Source organism: Mustela lutreola, chromosome 10 (genome assembly GCF_030435805.1).
Source record: "Mustela lutreola isolate mMusLut2 chromosome 10, mMusLut2.pri, whole genome shotgun sequence".
NCBI lineage: Eukaryota > Metazoa > Chordata > Mammalia > Carnivora > Mustelidae > Mustela > Mustela lutreola.
Genome location: NC_081299.1, coordinates 16,964,999 through 16,984,103, shown reverse-complemented (window position 1 = coordinate 16,984,103; position 19,105 = coordinate 16,964,999). Strand labels below are relative to the sequence as shown.

At 50.8% G+C, this 19,105-nt stretch overlaps 1 protein-coding gene across 1 annotated transcript in view; it reads left to right on the top strand.

Moving 5' to 3' along the window:
• Positions 1–19,105, top strand: part of ASAP3 (ArfGAP with SH3 domain, ankyrin repeat and PH domain 3) — a 47,970-nt gene that overhangs the window by 12,763 nt on the left and 16,102 nt on the right. Inside the window, 4 exon segments of the mRNA XM_059136272.1 lie at positions 12,685–12,757; positions 12,849–12,994; positions 14,913–14,987; positions 16,176–16,225. Coding sequence (XP_058992255.1) covers positions 12,685–12,757; positions 12,849–12,994; positions 14,913–14,987; positions 16,176–16,225 — 344 coding nt within the window.

Below are 19,105 nucleotides of genomic sequence, written 5' to 3'. Positions count from 1 at the left end.
GGTGGGATCTCGCTCATGGTTTGCTATAGCATGATAATATGCGAGAAGGCTCTGGAAACTACGGGCTCTACCCTTCCTGGAGCTGCCTGTGGCACCTGAGCCAGTTGCCTCATCTATCCCAGCCTCAGTTTCCTCATCTGTAAAATGGGAAGGATAATAACTACCTCGCAGGGCCACTGGGAAGAACAAATGAGGGAAGCATCAAGTGTCTGGCCCAAAGTGGTCCCTCAGTGGGAAGGGGGGATGGATGGTTGGATTCACGTTAGTAAGTAGACTCATTCTGGGACTTTGGAGTCTGAGTCCTTCCTGTCGTGTGTGATCGGCTTTGGGTCGGGCCAGGCTGTGTTCCCCTTCACCCTGTCAAGCCTGGTGGATGCGTCTGCGCCCCTTTTTCCCTCTTGGACATGGGTCTGCAGGCAAGCCCTGGGGCTGATCTTTCTACCATCGGAATTTACCACGTCACTCCTCTCTTGTCCAGAGCCCTGCGGGTGCTCCCCGTCAGCTGTGGGGTAAAACCTAAGGGTTTGGTTGAAAAAGCCTGACACCCTGGGTCTAAGTCTAAGTTCCACCACCTACCAGTTGTATGAGCCTGGGCAAATGCCAAAACTTCCCTGGGCCTCAGTTTCCTCATCTGTAAAACCTTCTGGGGTCACTGACAGGATTCCATGACATGGGACAAAGCATGTCACCTGGGGTAGAGTGCAACTCTTGACCCTGGGAGTGTGAGTTTGAGCCCCATGTTGGGGGTAGAGATGACTTAATGAATAAAAGTTAAAAAAAAAAAAGTATGTCACATGCTTGCTGCACAGCCTGGCATACAGTAGTGCTAGAAGCATCTGCTCAGCTCTCACTGTGACCCTGGTCTCCCAGGGGGTCATTCTGGGCCCTCTCGGTCCTGAGACCTCACTGTTTGCTGCCCCGCCCCTGGTGACGAGCTGCTGCAGGAAGCTCCTGGCTGGTCCCCAGATGTGGGAAGCGTTCCTACCCAGGGACTCTGCCAGGCACCTCTCCTCTCTTAAAGTCATCTTCCACTGTCTCACTTTGCTCCACTAATGTCTCCTTGTTTTTCAGGGCCCTGAAGAAGCATCACTTCATCTCAGCGTGGGGTGGGTACCTCTTAGTCTGTGTCCCCACACAGGCTTCTCTCCTGCTCTGTGCTCCCCAAGGGTCTCCGTAGCTATCCGAGACCGTGTCCTATCTCCCACACTGGGCACCGTGAGGGCAGGGCCCAAGCAGACATCCCTCTCTCCCCAGCATCCATGCAGGGGCTTAGGGACAGCTCGATGCTCAGTATGTGTGAATGAGTTCCTACTCTGTGCCGGTGACTGGCTAGAGACCTTACCCCAGCTCCTCCCTCTGTCTCACGGGGTGGAAAGGGGCAGGTTTGCAAATCTGAACTTCCCCAGCACACACACTCCTGAGGGTGTGGAGTTGAGCTGGGATTGCCCTGGAGCTGGGTTGCTGGAAATACTTCTCAGTCCCGCCCTTTCCCTTCCTTGCTGGCCACCCACCAAGGGCCCAGTGGGGTTCCCTGCCTGGCTCTGGATCTGGTGGTTAGACAGGTGGACGAGAAAAAGCAAACTTTAGAGCCTCACATGAGCAGGACAGCTCACATTTGCATGGGCTGCAAACTTCCCCAGTCTAATAGGATTTAATTCTCAATGCGGGGTGACTGGAGCATCGGTGACTGTCATTCCCATTTTGCAAGTAGAGAGCCAATGGCTGAGAGACCCTTGCTCAGGGTCTCCGAGCTAGTGAGAAATTGGGTCTAGAATAGACCTGCCTCCACATCCTGTGCTCTTTCCACCACGTGCCCTTTTATAATCAGGCCGCAGAGCATGGAACCTGCCTCTAGCCAGCAGGTCAGCCTTTACCCCTTCCTGCCTGATCCCTTGCCCTCCATTGGCCCTGCGCCCTAGGCCCCTGGCTCCCTCGGGCCAGCTTCTCCAAACCCACTCTTCCGTCCCGTTCCCCTTGTGGAAAGCCGTGTCCAGACAGCTATCCACTGAAAAGAATCAGTTCGAACGTACTAAGGTGTCAAGGGCTCGTTGCAGTAAATTAGTGCAGTGGTTCTCTACCTTTCTGAATATATGAATCCCTGGACGGGGCGCCTGGGTGGCTCAGTCAGTTGAATGTCCAACTCTTGATCTCAACTCGGGTCTTGACCTCAGGGTTGTGAGTTCGGGCCCCGTACTGGGCTCCACACCAAAAATAAAGGAAGGGAGGGAGAGGGGGAGGGGGAAAGAAGGAAGGGCCCCTGGTCGTCTTGTATGAACTCTGTACTGTAGAAATTCTCAAACATACCCAGAAGTAGACTAACCCAACTATTATTATTTCCTCAATCTTCTTTTTCATCGACGAGCCCTCACTTTTTCCTGAATTTGTAGAGATTCTGGAATGGTCACGGGGACAGAACAAAATGATGCACAACCCCCATTTGCACGTGACCCAGTCCTGTCCTGACCACACCTCCACCTGCTTCCCTGACTCTCATCTTATTTTGAAGCAAATGCCAAAGTTTTGCTTAAATTCCAAAAAATGTTCTAAAAAGCAAAGGAAGGTCTGTGCATCCCCTTTTGTCGGTGTGTGTTTTGCACCTCTTAAATGATTTCTCCTCCGTTGTTTTTTGTTTCGTTTTTTTGCAATCCCCTTGTTAAGGAGATCGGTGGCTTTTTCTGTAGTTTCACACGGTCTGTGCTCATTGTTGCATTCCCCAGGCGTGGCTGCACGAGTTTCTCCGTCTGCATTTCCCGTACGTTAGTAGTTGGATGTAGAAATGAGAAGCCCTGGCGATTTTGTGTGTGGGGTTGTTTTTTTGGTTTTGTATTTTATTGTATTTGCATTTTATATATCACTTCATTAAAATTTTTTTAAAAATCACTCTTTTTAGTTATTTATCTATTTATTTATTTATTTGACAGAGAGAGAGAGAGAGAGAGAGAGAGAGACAATGAGAGGGAACACAAGGCTGGGGAGAAAAAGAGGGAGAAGCAGGCTTCCCGCCGAGCAGGGAGCCCGATGTGGGACTCGATCCCAGGACTCTGGGATCATCACCTGAGCCGAAGGCAGAGGCTTTAACCCACTGAGCCCCCAGGCGCCCCTCATTAAATGGTTTTTTTTTTTTTAAGATATTTATTTATTATTGGACAGACAGAGATCACAAGTAGGCAGAGAGACAGGCAAAGAGAGAGGAGGAAGCAGGCTCCCTGTGGAGGAGAGAGCCCAATGTGGGGCTCGATCCCAGGACCTTGGGATCGTGACTGAGCCGAAGGCAGAGGCTTTAACCCACTGAGCCACCCAGGCACTCCTCATTAAATGGTTTTTTTTTTTTTCTTTTTTAAGATATTTATTTATTTATTGGACAGACAGAGATCACAGAGAGGCAGAGAGGCAGGCAGAGAGAGAGAGGAGGAAGCAGGCTCCCTGCTGAGCAGAAGTCCAATGCGGGGCTCGATCCCAGGATCCTGGGATCATGATCTGAGCTGAAGGCAGGACTTTAACCCACTGAGCCACCCAGGCACCCCTCATTAAATATTTTAAGTGTAACTTGGCTTGCTCTTTAGAATGCAGTATTTTAACTTTCACATTTAATATGTAGTAGATATAATTTAATCTTCTTTGTGGATATGAAAGCTCAAAGGAGCCGGGATTCTGCTCCCTCACAGAGGGACCTCTTTTTAATGTCAGTTTCATTGACCTTCCCATGAAGTCATACTTTTAGCATTGCTTGAGAAATTTGGAAAAGGACAAAAAGTTACCATGAATTCAAGAATGCTTATTTATTTATTTGAGAAAGAGAGAGAGAAAGCATGAGCAGGGAGAGGAAGAAGCAGGCTCCCCGAAGAGGAGGGGGCCTGACATGGGGCTCAGTCCCAGGACCCCAGGATCATGACCTGAGCCGAAGGCAGACGCTTAACTGACCAAGCCATCCAGACGCCCCCCACTCCACCCATGAATTCAATAATGCTTTTAAAGACTTTTGTGTCTTATTGATCATAACAGCTGTGTACAGATTTGGAAGGTGGTCATGCTAACCTGGGAGACTTTTAAAAATTGGTCTCTGGTGCTTCCTGTAGGTGCAGCTTGGTGGGGCCCAGGTAGGAACTGTGTGGACATCCAGGGTCTGGGGTCCACAGACTAGAAATGAACTAGAAATGGCATCTCCCAGTTTGGGTCTGTGCATCTCTGCTACTTTGTGGCTGTGTGAATTCAGGCAACTCCCTTCACCTCTCTGAGCCTCACTGACTCTTTGGCCAGATGGGAACAAAAGCAGCAACTGCCCTGTTGGGATGCTGTCCGTCTTACAGGATGGATGTGAAGCTCCTTTAGGAACTGTAAAGTCCTGTAAAAGTGTTGGTTTATATTCTTTTCTCAGTTTGTATTTCCTATGAGACTTGGGGCAGGAAGCTCATCCGACCCTTTGCTCTACAGTCTGTAGGATGAGGAGGTAATGTTAGATTATCGCTACTATTCTGTGATTTAGTCCTTTGGGAGACAACATCATGGTCCAAAGCAAAGATGGAAAATGGTTTTCATCTCCTGTGCCAACTCTGATTTAATTGGTTAGAAGCTACCTGAAGAGTAGTCCTAGCAGAATGAACCAAATCCAGGGTCAGTGGGAAAAATCCTGAGATGGATTAAGGAGGCCACAAAAGTGATGCCTCTGTGCCGTATTTGGTAGTCCCAAGGAGTGAATGTCTAATGGTGAAATTTAATGAGCAGCTCCCAAGGCCTTAGCTTTTGCTGCTCTGCTCCCTCTGCTGAGTCGCCATGGTTACCACAGCTGGCACTGGGAAATCACAGGAATGAAGAATGGGTCCTATTGATGAATCTTAACCCAAGAGGGGGGCATGCAAAAGCCCCTTCCAAGCAGGCCAGCTGGGCATGGCCCTAGTGCTGCCATCTATATAGCCTTTGCCTGCAGAGAACACAAATCAGAGCCAGAGCACAGTGTATGTGTGTGGGGGGAGGTCTGAAGGGGGAGCACGCCGGGGGAGGGAGGGGCATAAAGGGCAGTGCCACTAGCGGGAATTCAGGCTTTGTCTAGGGCCAGACAGGTAAGGCTGCCCAAAGGTCTCCAGCTAGTTTTCCAAGTTTAGGCACGTCTCCCCCGCCTCTGCCCGATGCCTGCCCAGGCTCTCCTGTGGAGCCATTGACTCTAAGCTTTGAGGGAACTCTGAATGGCCATCACTACTAAATCCAATTCCAGTTTGAATCGTGCTCTACTACCTGAAGTCCTTGAATACTTCCAAGTGCTGGGGAGCTCACTCTCTCAAAGGGTCGCTTACTCTTCCTTAGGAATGTCTTCTGAGCTGAAATTTGTTTCTGTCTCCTTAAATTCTACCTCTCAGGCCTGGAAATCCTCCTCTGGTCCAATTTGTACACTCTACGTTCTCTTCAGTAGGCTAGCCTGTGGAGTATTTGTCGTTGGGCACCGCTGTCAACCCTGTTGTTCTGGCACAGGTCTCTACCTGCCTTGTCCCTATTTGAAGGATGGGGAGGGGATGGTAGAGGCGTTTGAGTTGGGGTTCAGATTCAGAGGCAGAGCCAGTCCCCAGATCAAAGAAGCCATGTCCCTGAATGTCTGGGGGGCAGCTTGGTGGGAGGGACAGACCATCAGCCCTGGATGTGGCCAGACCTGGGTTTCAAGGACAGCTCTGCCACTCTTTGGCATTTATGTGACCTGACCGTCCCTGGACACGCTCCTTCCCCCAGCAGCTTCATCTATAAAATGCCAGTGGTGATGCTGGAAGAGTGACAAGAAACGTGCCTGGCACAGCCCAGGCATTCTCATGTACCATCTTGTCTGCCCTGTGGCGGAGTTTCTGTGTGACTGCCCAGTGGCCCCTCGGGGACCTGCCATTCACGGGTCGTGCTGAGCCGGATCATTGCAGGGTGAGGAGAGGATCTTTAATCAGCTCCAGGAAGGTGGAGAAAATCCTAACCCAATTCAGCTTAATTTTGGAATAGGTAACATCACCAGCTCTCAAATAATAAGCGCTTTAAGCACTAAGCACTTTACCTGGGTGAAGTCATTCCGTCTCCCCAACAACCGTTTGTAGTGGAAACTCTTGTCATCCTCATTTCAGGAATGGGAACCTTGAGGCACAGAGAAGTCACACAGCGAGTGCCTAAATGGAGCTGAATTCGAAACCAGGTAGTTTGGGGCCAGTCCCATACATTCGGCTGTGATGATTTATTGCGTCTCAAGGGTAGAATTAGGGAGCGATTTCCAAACTTTAGCATGCGTCAGAGTCACCTGGAGGACTTGTTAGACCAAATTGCTGGGCCCCGCCCCTGGATTTCCTGATTCAGCATTTCTGCATCCCTGCATTTCTGACAAGGTCCCAGGTGACGCTGTCGCTGCTGGTTCAGAGACCCCACTTGGAGGATTAGGTAGACCCACCTGCATCCAGAGACTGATTTATTTTTTTATTTTTTTTTTTTTTCTAACCTGTCCAGCCTCAGACCTGGGGAATGAGGACTGATCTCCTGCAGAGGCAGGAAGCAAACCACAGTCAGATTCATACTCATGTTTTCCAGATGCCCCAAGCCTTGGCACGTGCTGCCAGGTCTGCGATCTCTCGTAAGCTTCACCAGGAACTCTGTAGGTTAAGTGAAGAATGGATTATCTCCCTGCATTGTAGTGTTTTTCTCCTGTTTTAAGCAAGAGGAGATTTGGAAAACTGCTGTGTCAGTGTTCCCCAGGGAGGTCGTTTCGAGTAGACTAGGGCTAGAATCTCAGCTTGTGACTCCTCTCTCGTCCTACAGTCCATCACAGGAGTTCTGGAAACTCTGGGGCCTTTCCCCAGATACCTTTCCATCCCCACACTATGACCAGGATTTTCTCCTTAAAACTATATTCCTTTAGCTTAAGTCTTTGCTGCGTTGTATCATAGAGTGTGGATAGATGTTATCAGTCATTTATACCCCGGTATGAACGGTGTTCAGATTTTTTTTCTTGAGAAAAGGGTGATGAGGGGGCGGGTACCTTGGTGGCTCAGTCATTAAGCATCTGCCTTTGGCTTGGATCATAATCCCAGGGTCCTGGGATCAAGCCCCGCATTGGGCTCCCTGCTCGGCCGAGAGCCTGCTTCCCCTCTCCCACTCCCCCTGCTTGTGTTCCCTCTCTCGCTGTGCCTCTGTCAAATAAATAAATAAAATCTTTAAATTAAAAAAAAAAAAAAAGGAGACGAGGGTGATTAGAATTCTCCCCTTTTGTGCCCACATCGAACACTTCCATGTTTGTATGTCTGGGAGCCTCTTGAAGGAAGGGGCCATGCATGGCTAAAACAGGGCACCAGCAGATCCTTGCTGGAATGAATGAATGAATGAATGCATGAATGAACATACGGACCATGTTCCTCTCCTTTCCCCTTCTTCCCCGAGCCCTCCCTCCTCTAGCGATCCTACCATTATATGGAGCGCTCCCCACACCACCTCACAGTGCATTCTTAGTCCCTTTCCTGCCTGTCCCGTCCCCATAGTCAAGCATCACAGCTTACAGCTTTCCCTGTTCCTTTTAAGCAGATGCGATTCTGCTTCCCCTGGGCTCCCGGGTGTCTTGTCCACCTTCCATTACTAGCTCTAATCACATTGAAGGGATCTATTTGCTCGGCTCTTTCTCCCCTTAGATACTGATTTCCCTGGAGAGATGAGACTGTGGCTTTTACACAGGGTGCAAATGCAGAGCAGGCACTGGGTAACTAAGATGAATCAATGAATGAATGAATGACTGTGTGAACTTTGGTACAAGCACGAATGGTATCTTGCCAGGAAGCCATTTCCTGATGTATGTCTGACAAGGGCATCGAGTGATAGTTTGTTGGTCTTTTCTTTTTCCTCAAAGATTTTGTTTATTTATCTATTTGACAGCGAGAGATACAGTGAGAGAGGCAACACAGCAGAGGGAGTGGGAGAGGGAGAAGCAGGCTCCCTGGATGTGGGGCTCGATCCCAGGACCCTGAGATCATGACCCGAGCTGGAGACAGACGCCTAATGGCTTGAGCCACCCAAGTGCCCCAGTTTGTTGGTCTTTAGGTGACTTGCCTGCCTGGACCAGCTAGAGCTCCTAGCTTCAGTCCCAAGAGTATGCCCAGCATAACGTGGCTCATAGAAGACAGACATGTATTTCTCTTCCGTATGAAAGAAGTCTGCAGGTGAGTGGTCCAGGGCTGACGGGGTGGCTCCCTAGTTACTGGGGACAAGGCCACTACTTTGTCTACCACCATCTGTAGCACATGACTTCTGCCTTACGGTTCAAGATGGCTGCCCGAGCTCTAGCCATCACACATGCATTCTCACCAGAACGGTATGACAGAGGGTTACCCCTCCCTTTCTTCCTTTTCTTTCTTCCTTCCTTTCTTTCTTTTTTTATTTTTTTTTAAAGAGAGAGAGTTCTGGTGGAATGGAGGGACAAAGGGAGAGGGAGAGAGAGAATCTCAAGCAGGCTCCATGGTCAGCATTAAACCTGACATGGGACTTGATCTCAAGACCCTGAGATCACGACCTGAGCAGAAATCAAGAGTTGGATACTTAAAAGACTGAGCCACCCAGACATTCCTCCCCTTTTTTCAGGAAACAAAACAAAACAAAACAAAACAAACTTTATTTTTTAGAACACTTTTAGGGACACCTCTGTGGCTCAGTTGGTTGAGTGTCTGCCTTCAGCTCAGGTCACGATCGTGGGGTCCTGGGTTCGAGTCCCACTCAGGCTCCCTGCTCAGCAGGAATCCTGCTTCTCCCTCTGCCTGCTTCTTCCTCTGCTTGTGCTCTCTCTCTGACAAATAAATAAATAAAATCTTAAAAAAAAAAAAAGGAAAGGAAGTACAGAGTTCTCATATATCTCCTACTCCACAGACAACCTCCCTCCCTGTCACTGGCCCACACCAGAGTGGTACCTTTGTTAGAATCCATGAACTGACACGAACACGTCATTGTCACCCTAGATCCGTAGTTAAGTTAGGTTCACTCTTGGTGGTATATGTTCTTTGAGTTTTGACCAGTGCCTAGTGTCCACTCTCAACATCGGGCAGGATAGTGTGATGGCTCTATAAACCGTTTGTGCGCCACCTGTTTATCCTGCCCTCCGCTAGTGACCCCTGATCTTTTCATCGTGTCCATTCTTTAGCCTCTTCCAGAATGTCACATAATTGGAATCAGACACTATGCTGCCTTTTCAGCTGGGTTTCTTTCACACAGTAATATCCACATTTTGTGAAAGATTTTATTTTTAAGTAACCTCTGCACCCAAAGTGGGGCTCAGACCCACAATCCCAAGATCAGGAGTCACATGCTCTGCTGACTGAGCCAGCCCGGTGCCCTCCCTCCTCGAAATACACACTTAAGTTTCTTTCACGTATTTTGTGACTTGATAGCTCACTTCTTTTTAGTGCTTAGTAATATTCCCTTGTCTTCCAAGTTTTAGCAGTTAGGAATAAAGCTGCTATAAACATCCATGGGCGTGTTTTTACATGGGAACACGTTGTCAGTTCACTTGGGTAAATACCGAGGAGTGCAGTTGCTGGATCAGATGGTAAGAGTATGTGTAGTTTTGTAACAAGCTGCCAAGCTGTCTAGCGAAGCACCCGTACCGTTTTCCTTTCCCACTAGCAGTGTCTGAGAGTGCTGGTTACTCCACAGCCTCATCAGCATTTGGTGTTGTCAGTGTTTTGGATTTTGGCCATTTTAAGAGGTGGGTAGTCCCTTCCTTTTAAGAATACTTCTGGAAGCTAACAAGTAAAATATCCATTATATGACGTAGGTCAGCACGTAGTCCTAGACTACATTCAGCTGCAAGGTAAGCTGGGAAGTGTAGCCTGTATTGGGGTGACCGAGTTGCCATCTGAAAAGTCAGCATTCTTCTTTTTTTTATTTTTTTAAGATTTTATTTATTTGACAGAGAGATCACAAATAGGCAGAGGCAGGCAGAGAGAGAGGGGGAAGCAGGCTCCCCACTGAGCATCCCAGGGGCTCGATCCCAGGACCCTGAGATCATGACCTGAGCCGAAGACAGAAGCTTAACCCACTGAGCCACCCTGGTGCCCCAAAAGTCAGCATTCTTAACTGCTAAGGAAGAAGAAAGAATGGACACCGAGAGCCAACCAGCAGATTGTGCCGTGCTGCAGGGAAAAGAGATGCTCTCAGAGCAGCTTAAGCATGAAGGGGTATTTGTTGGGTGCATTCAAGGATATTTCATGAAGACCCAAGGACAGGAAGTGTGGAGAAGCCTCTCGGGGTGCAGGATCTGGAGATTTGCCAGAAACCAGAGCAGCCTTCTCTGGTTTTCTGGGGGCAGAATACATCTGCTTTATTCTTTTGTCTTTGCGCATGGTGGGAAAGATGTCCCAGCTTGAGTATTTCAGATCAATTAGCCAACTTCCCAGAGCCCGATTCCAAGTTCCTTGGAGAGAGAAGCTGTTTGGGCCGGCCTGGATCAGGTATCACCCCGGTCCCGTCTACTCTGGCTAGAACAGACAAACAAGGTAATAAAGGACCCCCTTCGAGAGGGGAGGAGGGCAGTTTTCCGAGAACAGGTATCGTGAGGTGGGGAGGCTCCCCCAAAAGTATCTACAGCAGGGACACAGACTCCGCAGATCCATGTCCCGGGACTTTGCAAAATGTTTCTTTAGGTAAACAACTAGTGGGTATTTTCTGTGTGCTCAGCACATGGATCTGCCTTTTAGGGAGCTTTCTCCTTTTTAAAAGATTTTATTTTTATGTATTTATTTGAGAGAGAGCGTTCATGGGGGCGGGGGAGTGACAGAGGGAGAAAGAGAAGCAGACTCCTTGCTGAATGTGGAGCCCAACGCAGGGCTCGATCCCAGGACCCTGAGATCATGCATAACCTGAGCCGAAATCAAGCGTCAGAGGCTTCACCGACCCAGCCACACAGGAGCCCCCTTTGCAGGAGTTTTTAAGTCTCTTTGGAATTCATTTGTATCTGTGGTCCGCACTGTTGGAGAAGGTCAGAGCTCCTTAAATTAATCATGTCTTCGCTTTCCCTGTCAAGTCTCAAGGTGGGGATCAAGGGCTTCGGGGAATGCGTGTGTCCCCCGCTGGGTCTTTGGGAACTATCGTGATGTCCTAGTTCTCTCCTCATGTCTTTGTTTCTCTGGTAGTGTCTGAGTTTGTTAGCTGGTTCAGATATGGCCTCCTGTTCCCCCATCTCCCTAATTCCTTGACTTTTTTTCCTTCAGCCCTGGGATGGGCGTCCACTGTCTCAAAGTCACATGTCCCAAACATGAAATCTATACTCAGGGAAGAGAATGTTAGCTTTCTAGTCCCTGTAGGAAACGTACTCAGAGTTCGGCGGACCCTTCTAGCCGCAGGTGCTGATAATGACCACAGGTGCTGTTCTTTGAGGCCATACTCAGCACCAAGCTAGGCCCTCTCTGTGCATCATCTCATACATACAATCTCATAACCCTGAGAGGGAGGCATGATTTCCCCCCATTGTAAAGATAGTTAATCAGGAAGCAACTTGCTGGAGGTCACACAGCATCTGGGCACTAGAGCAGAGCTTCGGAACCAGACCCCTCTCCCTCCTGAGGCTTCCCCCATGCCCAAGGCCTCGGAGAACATTCCACATTGCCCCCGAGCTCTGCTGGGTGCGTGCTCTCCTGTGCGCAATCTTTGGAGAAACCATTCCGAATGTGTTTGCTAACTCTTGTCACTTTGAAGGTAACTCTTTGGAGATAAACTCTGATCCCTTTTTCAGTCAGCGGACAAAAAAGGTGGGGCTGTGGCGGGGGTCGGGGGAAGGGTGTGTGGTGGAGCACCGAGCTAGAGCAGGGACAGGGAAGCCCGGCTCCGAGGCTGCCCCACTCTTTGGCTCTGGGCCAGGCCCTGCCCTCTCCAGGCCTCAGTCTCCTCTGAAGTGGTTCTGTCAGCCTTTCTCAGCCCTGATGTTCTATAATTTCCAGCTTCACCAACATTTCATCAGGGGTCCGGTGAGGTTGGAGCATCTGTACCCCAGTGAAGGAGGAGGTTTGGATTTCTGGCTGAGCCTGCCCCCCTAGCGCCTGTGAGACCTGCTTCTCCCCGTCACATCTCCTGGCCTTCCCCATCTGCTGCAACCCACAGAGGTTGCCTGGTGCTGTCCCACCAGTTCTTTCCAGTCGGGGTATACTGTGGCCCCTTCTGCTTACCGAACCTGGGATTCAAGGAACAAGCATTCTTCTGTCTGTGCCTTCGAGAATACAGAGATGTGTCTGCATTCTCTCCTCTGGTCTTTTGCTAAGCATTTTTGGATACATCTGTCAAATCATTAATTCTATCAGCACCTCCGGGAGCCTGTAGTATCGTTTCCTTTTGCAGACAAAGCCCCCAAGGCTCAGAGAAGTTAGCAGTTCTGTCTCGATCGATACTCTAGGTAGTGCCAGGGTCAGGATTCAAACCTGGGACTGGCGTTCCCCCGACTATGCCACGTGCCTTGGAATCGCTCCATTTACTTGGCCTGCGTTGGAATTGGGGAGATAAAGTCTGTAGGTCTTCCTGGAGTGCTGTGATGGATCTCTGGTGTCCTGTGTGGTCTGGATGGAAGATGGTGGTCTGTCCCTGTTTGGAGGGGGGCTGGGAGGCCCGAGGGAAGAAACTTTATATGTGTGTTTGGAGGGTGGGGTCCTGGAGTCAGGCACCCCTCCCAGCTGAGCATCCCTGAACTCTGTCTGCATTTGCTTCCAGATGCTGGAAGGAGACCAAGCCATCTTGCAGAGAATAAAGAAGGCTGTGCGGGCGATCCACAGCTCCGGCCTTGGTGAGTGAGCCTGCCTGATGCCCAGGCTGGCCAAGCAGCCCCTTCCCCAGCCCCAGCATGGAACTGACTCTGCCTTTCCCTACCTCCACAGGCCATGTGGAGAATGAAGAGCAGTACCGAGAGGCCGTAGAGTCCTTAGGCAACAGCCACTTGTCCCAAAACAGTCACGAGCTGTCCACTGGCTTCTTGAACTTGGCCGTCTTCACCCGTGAGGTGGCTGCACTTTTCAAGAACCTGGTGAGGACCTGTTCCTTTCTCAGCCACCCTTAGCCTAGGCTTGGGACAAATCAAGTGAGCTAATGAACCTCTCTGTCCAGGGTTGCCCTGGACCTCCAGTCTCCCTTGACCTTGACCAATGACCCAATTCCCTTTCCAGTTCTGACCTCCCATTTGCATTCTTCTTCTTGTCTGACTTTCCCCCCATGTGTTCTCTCTCCCTCTCTCCCTCCATGTCTGTCGTGTACCCACTTTGCAGAGCTGTGATGAGGCTCATGCTAGCTAAGTGCCCAGCCCCGAGGAAGTGCTCAGTAAGGGTTTGTTACTCTTGCGTCTGTGATTATTATATCTCTTTGCGTAGCACTGCCTCTCGCACTGTCTTCTGTAGTCTATGTAGGTCTTTGGTGTTTGAGTTCAACCGAGTTAAAGATTGCTTTTGTCTTTATCTCTCCTCCCCCTGCTTTGGTCAAACTAAGGTTTGCTGAGGGTCTCCTCCGTCTGTCCTGAGCATTGTACTGGGGGCTGTTGACACAGGAAAGAGTCGGGCTGTGCCTGAGAGAGCCACAGTCTACTGGGGGAGGCAGGAACTGAGATGTGGGACGACACCAAGCATGACTAGCTGTGCGGCACAAACTCAAGAACCCAGCAAGTTGGGTCAGAGGCTGGTGCTGCCAGGGTTCGGAAAAAGGAAGGTCACAGGGCGCCTGGGTGGTTCAGTCCATTGAGCATCTGACTTCGGCTCAGGTCATGATCTCAGGGTCCTGGGATGGAGCTTCGAGTCGGGCTTCACGCTCAGGGGGGAGTCTGCTTCTCCCTCTGCCTCTCCCCTCACTTGTGTGCATGTGCACTCTCTCTCTCTCTTAAAAAAGTAAGTAAAATCTTTAAAAAGAATTGAAAAGGGAAGGTCAGCATAGGCCATGAGTGGGGGCAGTCAGGAAGGCTTCCTGGAGTAGGGGAGACCTAAGCTGTACCTTAAAAGGTAAGCTGAAATAGCAGACAGGCAGTTGGGGCTGCCAGATGATAGAGATTCTATTCAAAATAGGTTTGGTTTTTTTTTTTTTCAAATTAGAATGTTTTATTTTTTTTTAAGATTTTATTTATTTATTTGACAGAGATCACTAGTAGGCAGAGAGGCAGGCAGAGAGAGAAGGGAAGCAGACTCCCCACTGAGCAGAGACCCCGATACCGGGCTCGATCCCTGGACCCTGGGATCATGGCCTGAGCCGAAGGCAGAGGCTTTAACCCACTGAGCCACCCAGGCGCCCCCAAACTAGGATTTTTTAAACCGGAAGTTCATTGGCCCTTGTAATGGGAAATCTAGGTATGCAACTGACTTTAGGCCTCTTCTCTTTCTCTTAGATAGTTTCTGTGTCTGCTCAGTGGGCAAGGTGGCCCAGCAGACCCAGACTGACAATACTGTCAGAAGAAAGACAGTCTCTCTCCCATGACTTTGGCAGAAAGTTACAGGAAGGACCCTGATTGGCTGGCTTGAGTCATGTTCCTGATACAGTCACTACGGCCCAGGGATGGGGTACCCTGATGAGCTCTGCTCCTGTGTTTACCCCATGTGACCACAGGGGAAGGGTTCCCCACATGATGGGGGAGACGAGGAGCTAACCACATACAAATGACAGATGGGCACTTCAGAGTCAGGGTCTGAGCGGTCAGGTGAGGATGCTGGAGGCAAAGGGCCAGAGATGGGACTGACCGTGGATGTTCCTAGAGCTGGGAGGTGATGAGGCCAGTTAGTCAGGGATGGCGGTAACAGCTCTTATGGGAGACCCCCTCTGCCACTCCGCTCCCCTCCTCCCTCGCCTCTCTCTCCCCAACCTCCTCTACCCCCAGTGCCCTCTTGGCCTCCCAGTGCTGTGCCCTAGCCTCTTGGGGCCGGAAAGATGGTCAGCCAGGGTGGGGTCTGAGGGGTCTCTGCTCTTTCTAGGTTCAAAACCTGAACAACATCGTCTCATTCCCCCTGGACAGTCTATTGAAGGGGCAACTGAGGGACGGGCGACAGGTGAGTTCCCTTTTGGGGAGCGGGGGTGCCCAACGGTGGTGGGATGGAGCGAGAAAGCGGTGGGCAGGAGACCAGAGGGGAGGCAGGGGCTGGGCTGAAGCCGCAGGTCAAATGAGGCTGTCACTGTGGGAGTGCTGACCCCATATTAGGGACTCTTGGAAGGACAGGAAGACATGGCTTTGGGGTCAGCCGAGGATGGCTGACCTACTGTGTGTCTGGGCCCTGATGTGAGATAGCTCGGGCTACTCTTACAGCAGCCCCACAAGGTAGATTCTGTAGGCACTGTCGTCCCCGCTCTGCAGGTGAGAAAACCCGAGGCTCAGGGAGTTTGGTAACCTGCTTACAGTTCATACAGCTGGCTGGCGGAAGAGCCAGGGTGGGCTCTGGGGCTCTTGACTCTCATGCTTGGCTAGTCCCTGCCCTGGCAGCTCCCCGCTCCAGGCAGAGCAGAACTCAAAGAAAGTGACAGAATAATCTGCATGAGAAATCTGTCCCAGAGCTCAGGGGAGACGCTGTCCTCCCCCCAGAGGCTTCCCTCTTGCCTAAGGCCAGTCACCAACCTGGGAACCACCCAAACCAGCCAGGCAGCTTCCTGCCTACCCCCTCCTGGGCTGAATGGGGCAATTCTGAAGGGTGTGAGCTGTCCCAGGCAAACTAGGCCAGGGATCGGCCAGGTGTTACTGGCTTGCTGTGTGGCCTTCAGTAGGCTTCGTAGCCTCTCTGTGCCTATGTCCCTCTATCTGTACCCTTCCTGTTGAGAGGATGATCTAGTACCAGGCAGGAGGAAGGAGTGGGGTAAAGTTAGGGGACGAGTTTGACCTTCGTCTTGCCATCCTCATCCTCATGGTGATCTCAGTCTTCTGAGGGAGAGGACTTAGGGCAGACCCCAAAATCTTCCCACACTTCAGGCCAGGGCCCACCAAACCCAGCTGATTCTTAGCAGCTATGGGAGGAGGTTGGGTGGGTGAAGGGGCTCAACCCTGGGAACGGGGCTGGTTGGGTCTATTTGGGTGTGGGGTGGGGGCGGGGTTTACAGTAAGGGCTCCCGGGGTAGGAGTTAGTTGGATTGTGGCTCTGAGCAGCATAGGGGAGCATGAAAGCGCAAAGTTGCCTTAAAGGTAGCAAAGTGTGCTGTGGATTCCCGACTCCAAGTGTCCCTTTGGGCACATTGTTCTTTCTAAACCACAGGATTCCAAAAAGCAGCTGGAGAAGGCGTGGAAGGACTATGAAGCCAGAATGTAAGTGGCTACAGTCAGGGTGGGTTTCCAGGGGGATCATGTCGGTGTTGCAGCAGGAGGCTAGACACTGGGGAGAACTTCCATGCTGCCCGAACATGTCACCCACAAGTGCACGGCCTCTCACTCTCTAGGGGCATTCATAGGGGGCGATTTATGCCCAGGCCTGATGGGAGTCTAGGGGCTGGGCTGCGAGACCACCGAAGGGAGGCAATTGTGAAGGGACCTCAAGATGCTGCTCTAAGAGGCTCATCTGCTCAGTGGTGCCAGATGTGGGCAGAGGGATGGAAAAAAGCGATCACTGACATACCAGCCACTTAATCCTCACAAGCACCCAGCCCTGTGCAGGAGGGGTTAGCGTCCCGATTGTCAGAGGAAGAATTGGAGGCTCAGAAGGGTTAAGTCACTTGGCCAAGGCCACACAGCTAGGCAGAGGAAGGATTGGGATTCGTGCTCCTTGATCCTTTTTCTGCAACACTAGGTGGTGTCTCAAAACATTTTGGTGGACATAGAGGAGGGAAGGGAGTTTGTGGTCATACCCAAGCCTCTTGGGTTCACCACACCAGACACTGGACCTCTCACCAGCTACGGGGCCATCATGGGGACAGAAGGAGCCAGTTCCCCCTGAGAGAGACTCCTCTGTCTGCAGGACTCTGCCAGGGCCCGCCCAGGCTCACCACACCTCAGAGCACTTGGTGGCTGTTTGTAAAATTTTGTTTCTCTTGCACTTTGCGAAAGCAGTATGTGTCCATTGAGAATAACTTAGAAAATAAGGAGACGCAAAAGAAGAAAACATTTTAATTATCCTTAAGAGAGGATTAGGGCAACGTGGGGACTTGACACTACTTCTCTGTTGTTTGTATATTCATACATAGTATGAGCGGACCCTGTCATTTTGTCACTTACAAACATGGGGGTAGGGAAAACTACCAAAACCAAGAGGAAAATTCTTAATTTCCGAGCCTCAAGTAGTAACAGCCTTCTGATCATTTTATTAAAATATTTTATTTATTTATTTGAAAGAGATCACAAGTAGGCAGAGAAGCAGGCAGAGAGAGAGAGAGAGGAGGAAGCAGGCTCCCTGCAGAGCAGAGAGCCTGATGTGGGGCTCAATCCCAAGACCCTGGGATCATGACCTGAGCTGAAGGCAGAGGCTTTAACCCACTGAACCACCCAGGTGCCCCTCTGGTCATTTTTCTATGCATAAAGAAATATTTTTACAAAACTGAGAACATAATAGTCATACATTTTTTTTTAACTTAAAAATACATCATGACCATCTTTCCACATTGTTACATATTCTTATACGACGTCACTTAAATGGGTGCCAACATATGCATGATTCGTAATGTATTTTGTCTTCCCTGCCTTTGGGGAAGCATCCTTGGAATGAGATCTTGGCTTCTACCCATAATTATTGCTTGTGTAGGATCATTCTAAGTAGATCCTGGAGCTTTATGGTTCCTCCAGCCCCAGGGCCATGGGGATCTCCTGAAGTCGAAGGAAGGCCAGGACACCCCCCCCACAAGCCTGTGCCAGCAGTATCCCCATCTACACTGCAGCTGTGCATGTAGACCCCGGGACGAAGGTCACGGGAGCTGTGATGGGCATGGCCATTTGCTCTCACAAGAGGCCCAGGGATGGGCACGCACACGCAGGCAGTCTTGTCTTTGGGCTTGGATGTGGGGTCGTCACATGGCCTGCATCTTACTGAGTCTCCTTAACCAAGCCCACAGCCTCGCAGGACACCGTGTACCAAATGAAAGAATAACCCCCACCTTCCAGCCTCCTCCAGGCAGTTCTGCTTTTATCAGAGTTTCCATCTTGCTCTTGCCTGTAAGGTGTTGTTTCGAGAAAAGATGCTGCAGTTGGTGGGGAGAGGGGCTCTGTGAAGATTCTCCAGTGAGGTATCACCGGGGCCCAGACTGGACCCCAGGGCTTCTGCGTCTGGTGGTCTCTCTGAGTCCTTATGCTCTGTGGCCCCCCGGCCTCTGCCATGGGCGCTACACAGGCTGAGCTCCACATCCAGGCACAGGTGTCCATGTACACTCCTTTCTGTGAGGGCTTCAGGTATGGCTAGATATTGGTGAGCCCTGCGTTTCTGTGCATTTCCACCCCTTCCTCCCACACTGGTCTGGGCAGCAGCTGGAAAGGCCACGAACAGCATCTGTCGGATACCACCAGGAGTCGCTTCCTGGTTGGTCACAGAGGAGGGTGGGTTCTCCGTTCTGCCTGGAGCTGCAAAGAAAGGCATCCCAGGCCCTGAGCAGGGGCCAAGTTTTTCTCCGTTGTTTCACGTGCAGGTCCGTTTCCTCATCTGAAACACAGGGCCGGTGGTACCTGGCAGGGTTGGCGTGGAGATGCAGTAGAACATCTAATGTTCTACTTACATGTAATGTTCTTTACATGGCTGTGAAGCACATCAGCAAGTACTCAGTGGTCATCTTTCCGAGCCCAGAACCGTGACCAGAATAGCACAGCAAGGGGCCAAGAGGCAGGAGCCAAACCCTCGGCTCCTAGCATTCCCCCCCGACCAGACTGGGATCTGGGACAATCACGTCCCTTCTCCAGGGCTCGGCTTCATCTTGTGTAAAACAATCCTTCACTGTGACCTGTCAGAAAAGACACCATGGTGGGGGGGGGAGGGGCACGGGCAGTGAAATAGGTGCTGGGGATTAAGTACACTTACAGGGTGCCTGGGGGCGGGTATAGTCAGTTAAGCGGCAGACTCTTGGTTTCGGCTTGGTCATGATCTCAGGGTCATGGGACTGAACCCCACATGGGCCTCCGTGCTCAGCCAGGAGTTGGCTTGAGGTCCTCTGTCCCTCTCCCTCTGCCTCCTCCCCCGCATGCTCTCTCTCAAATAAATCAATCAATCACATA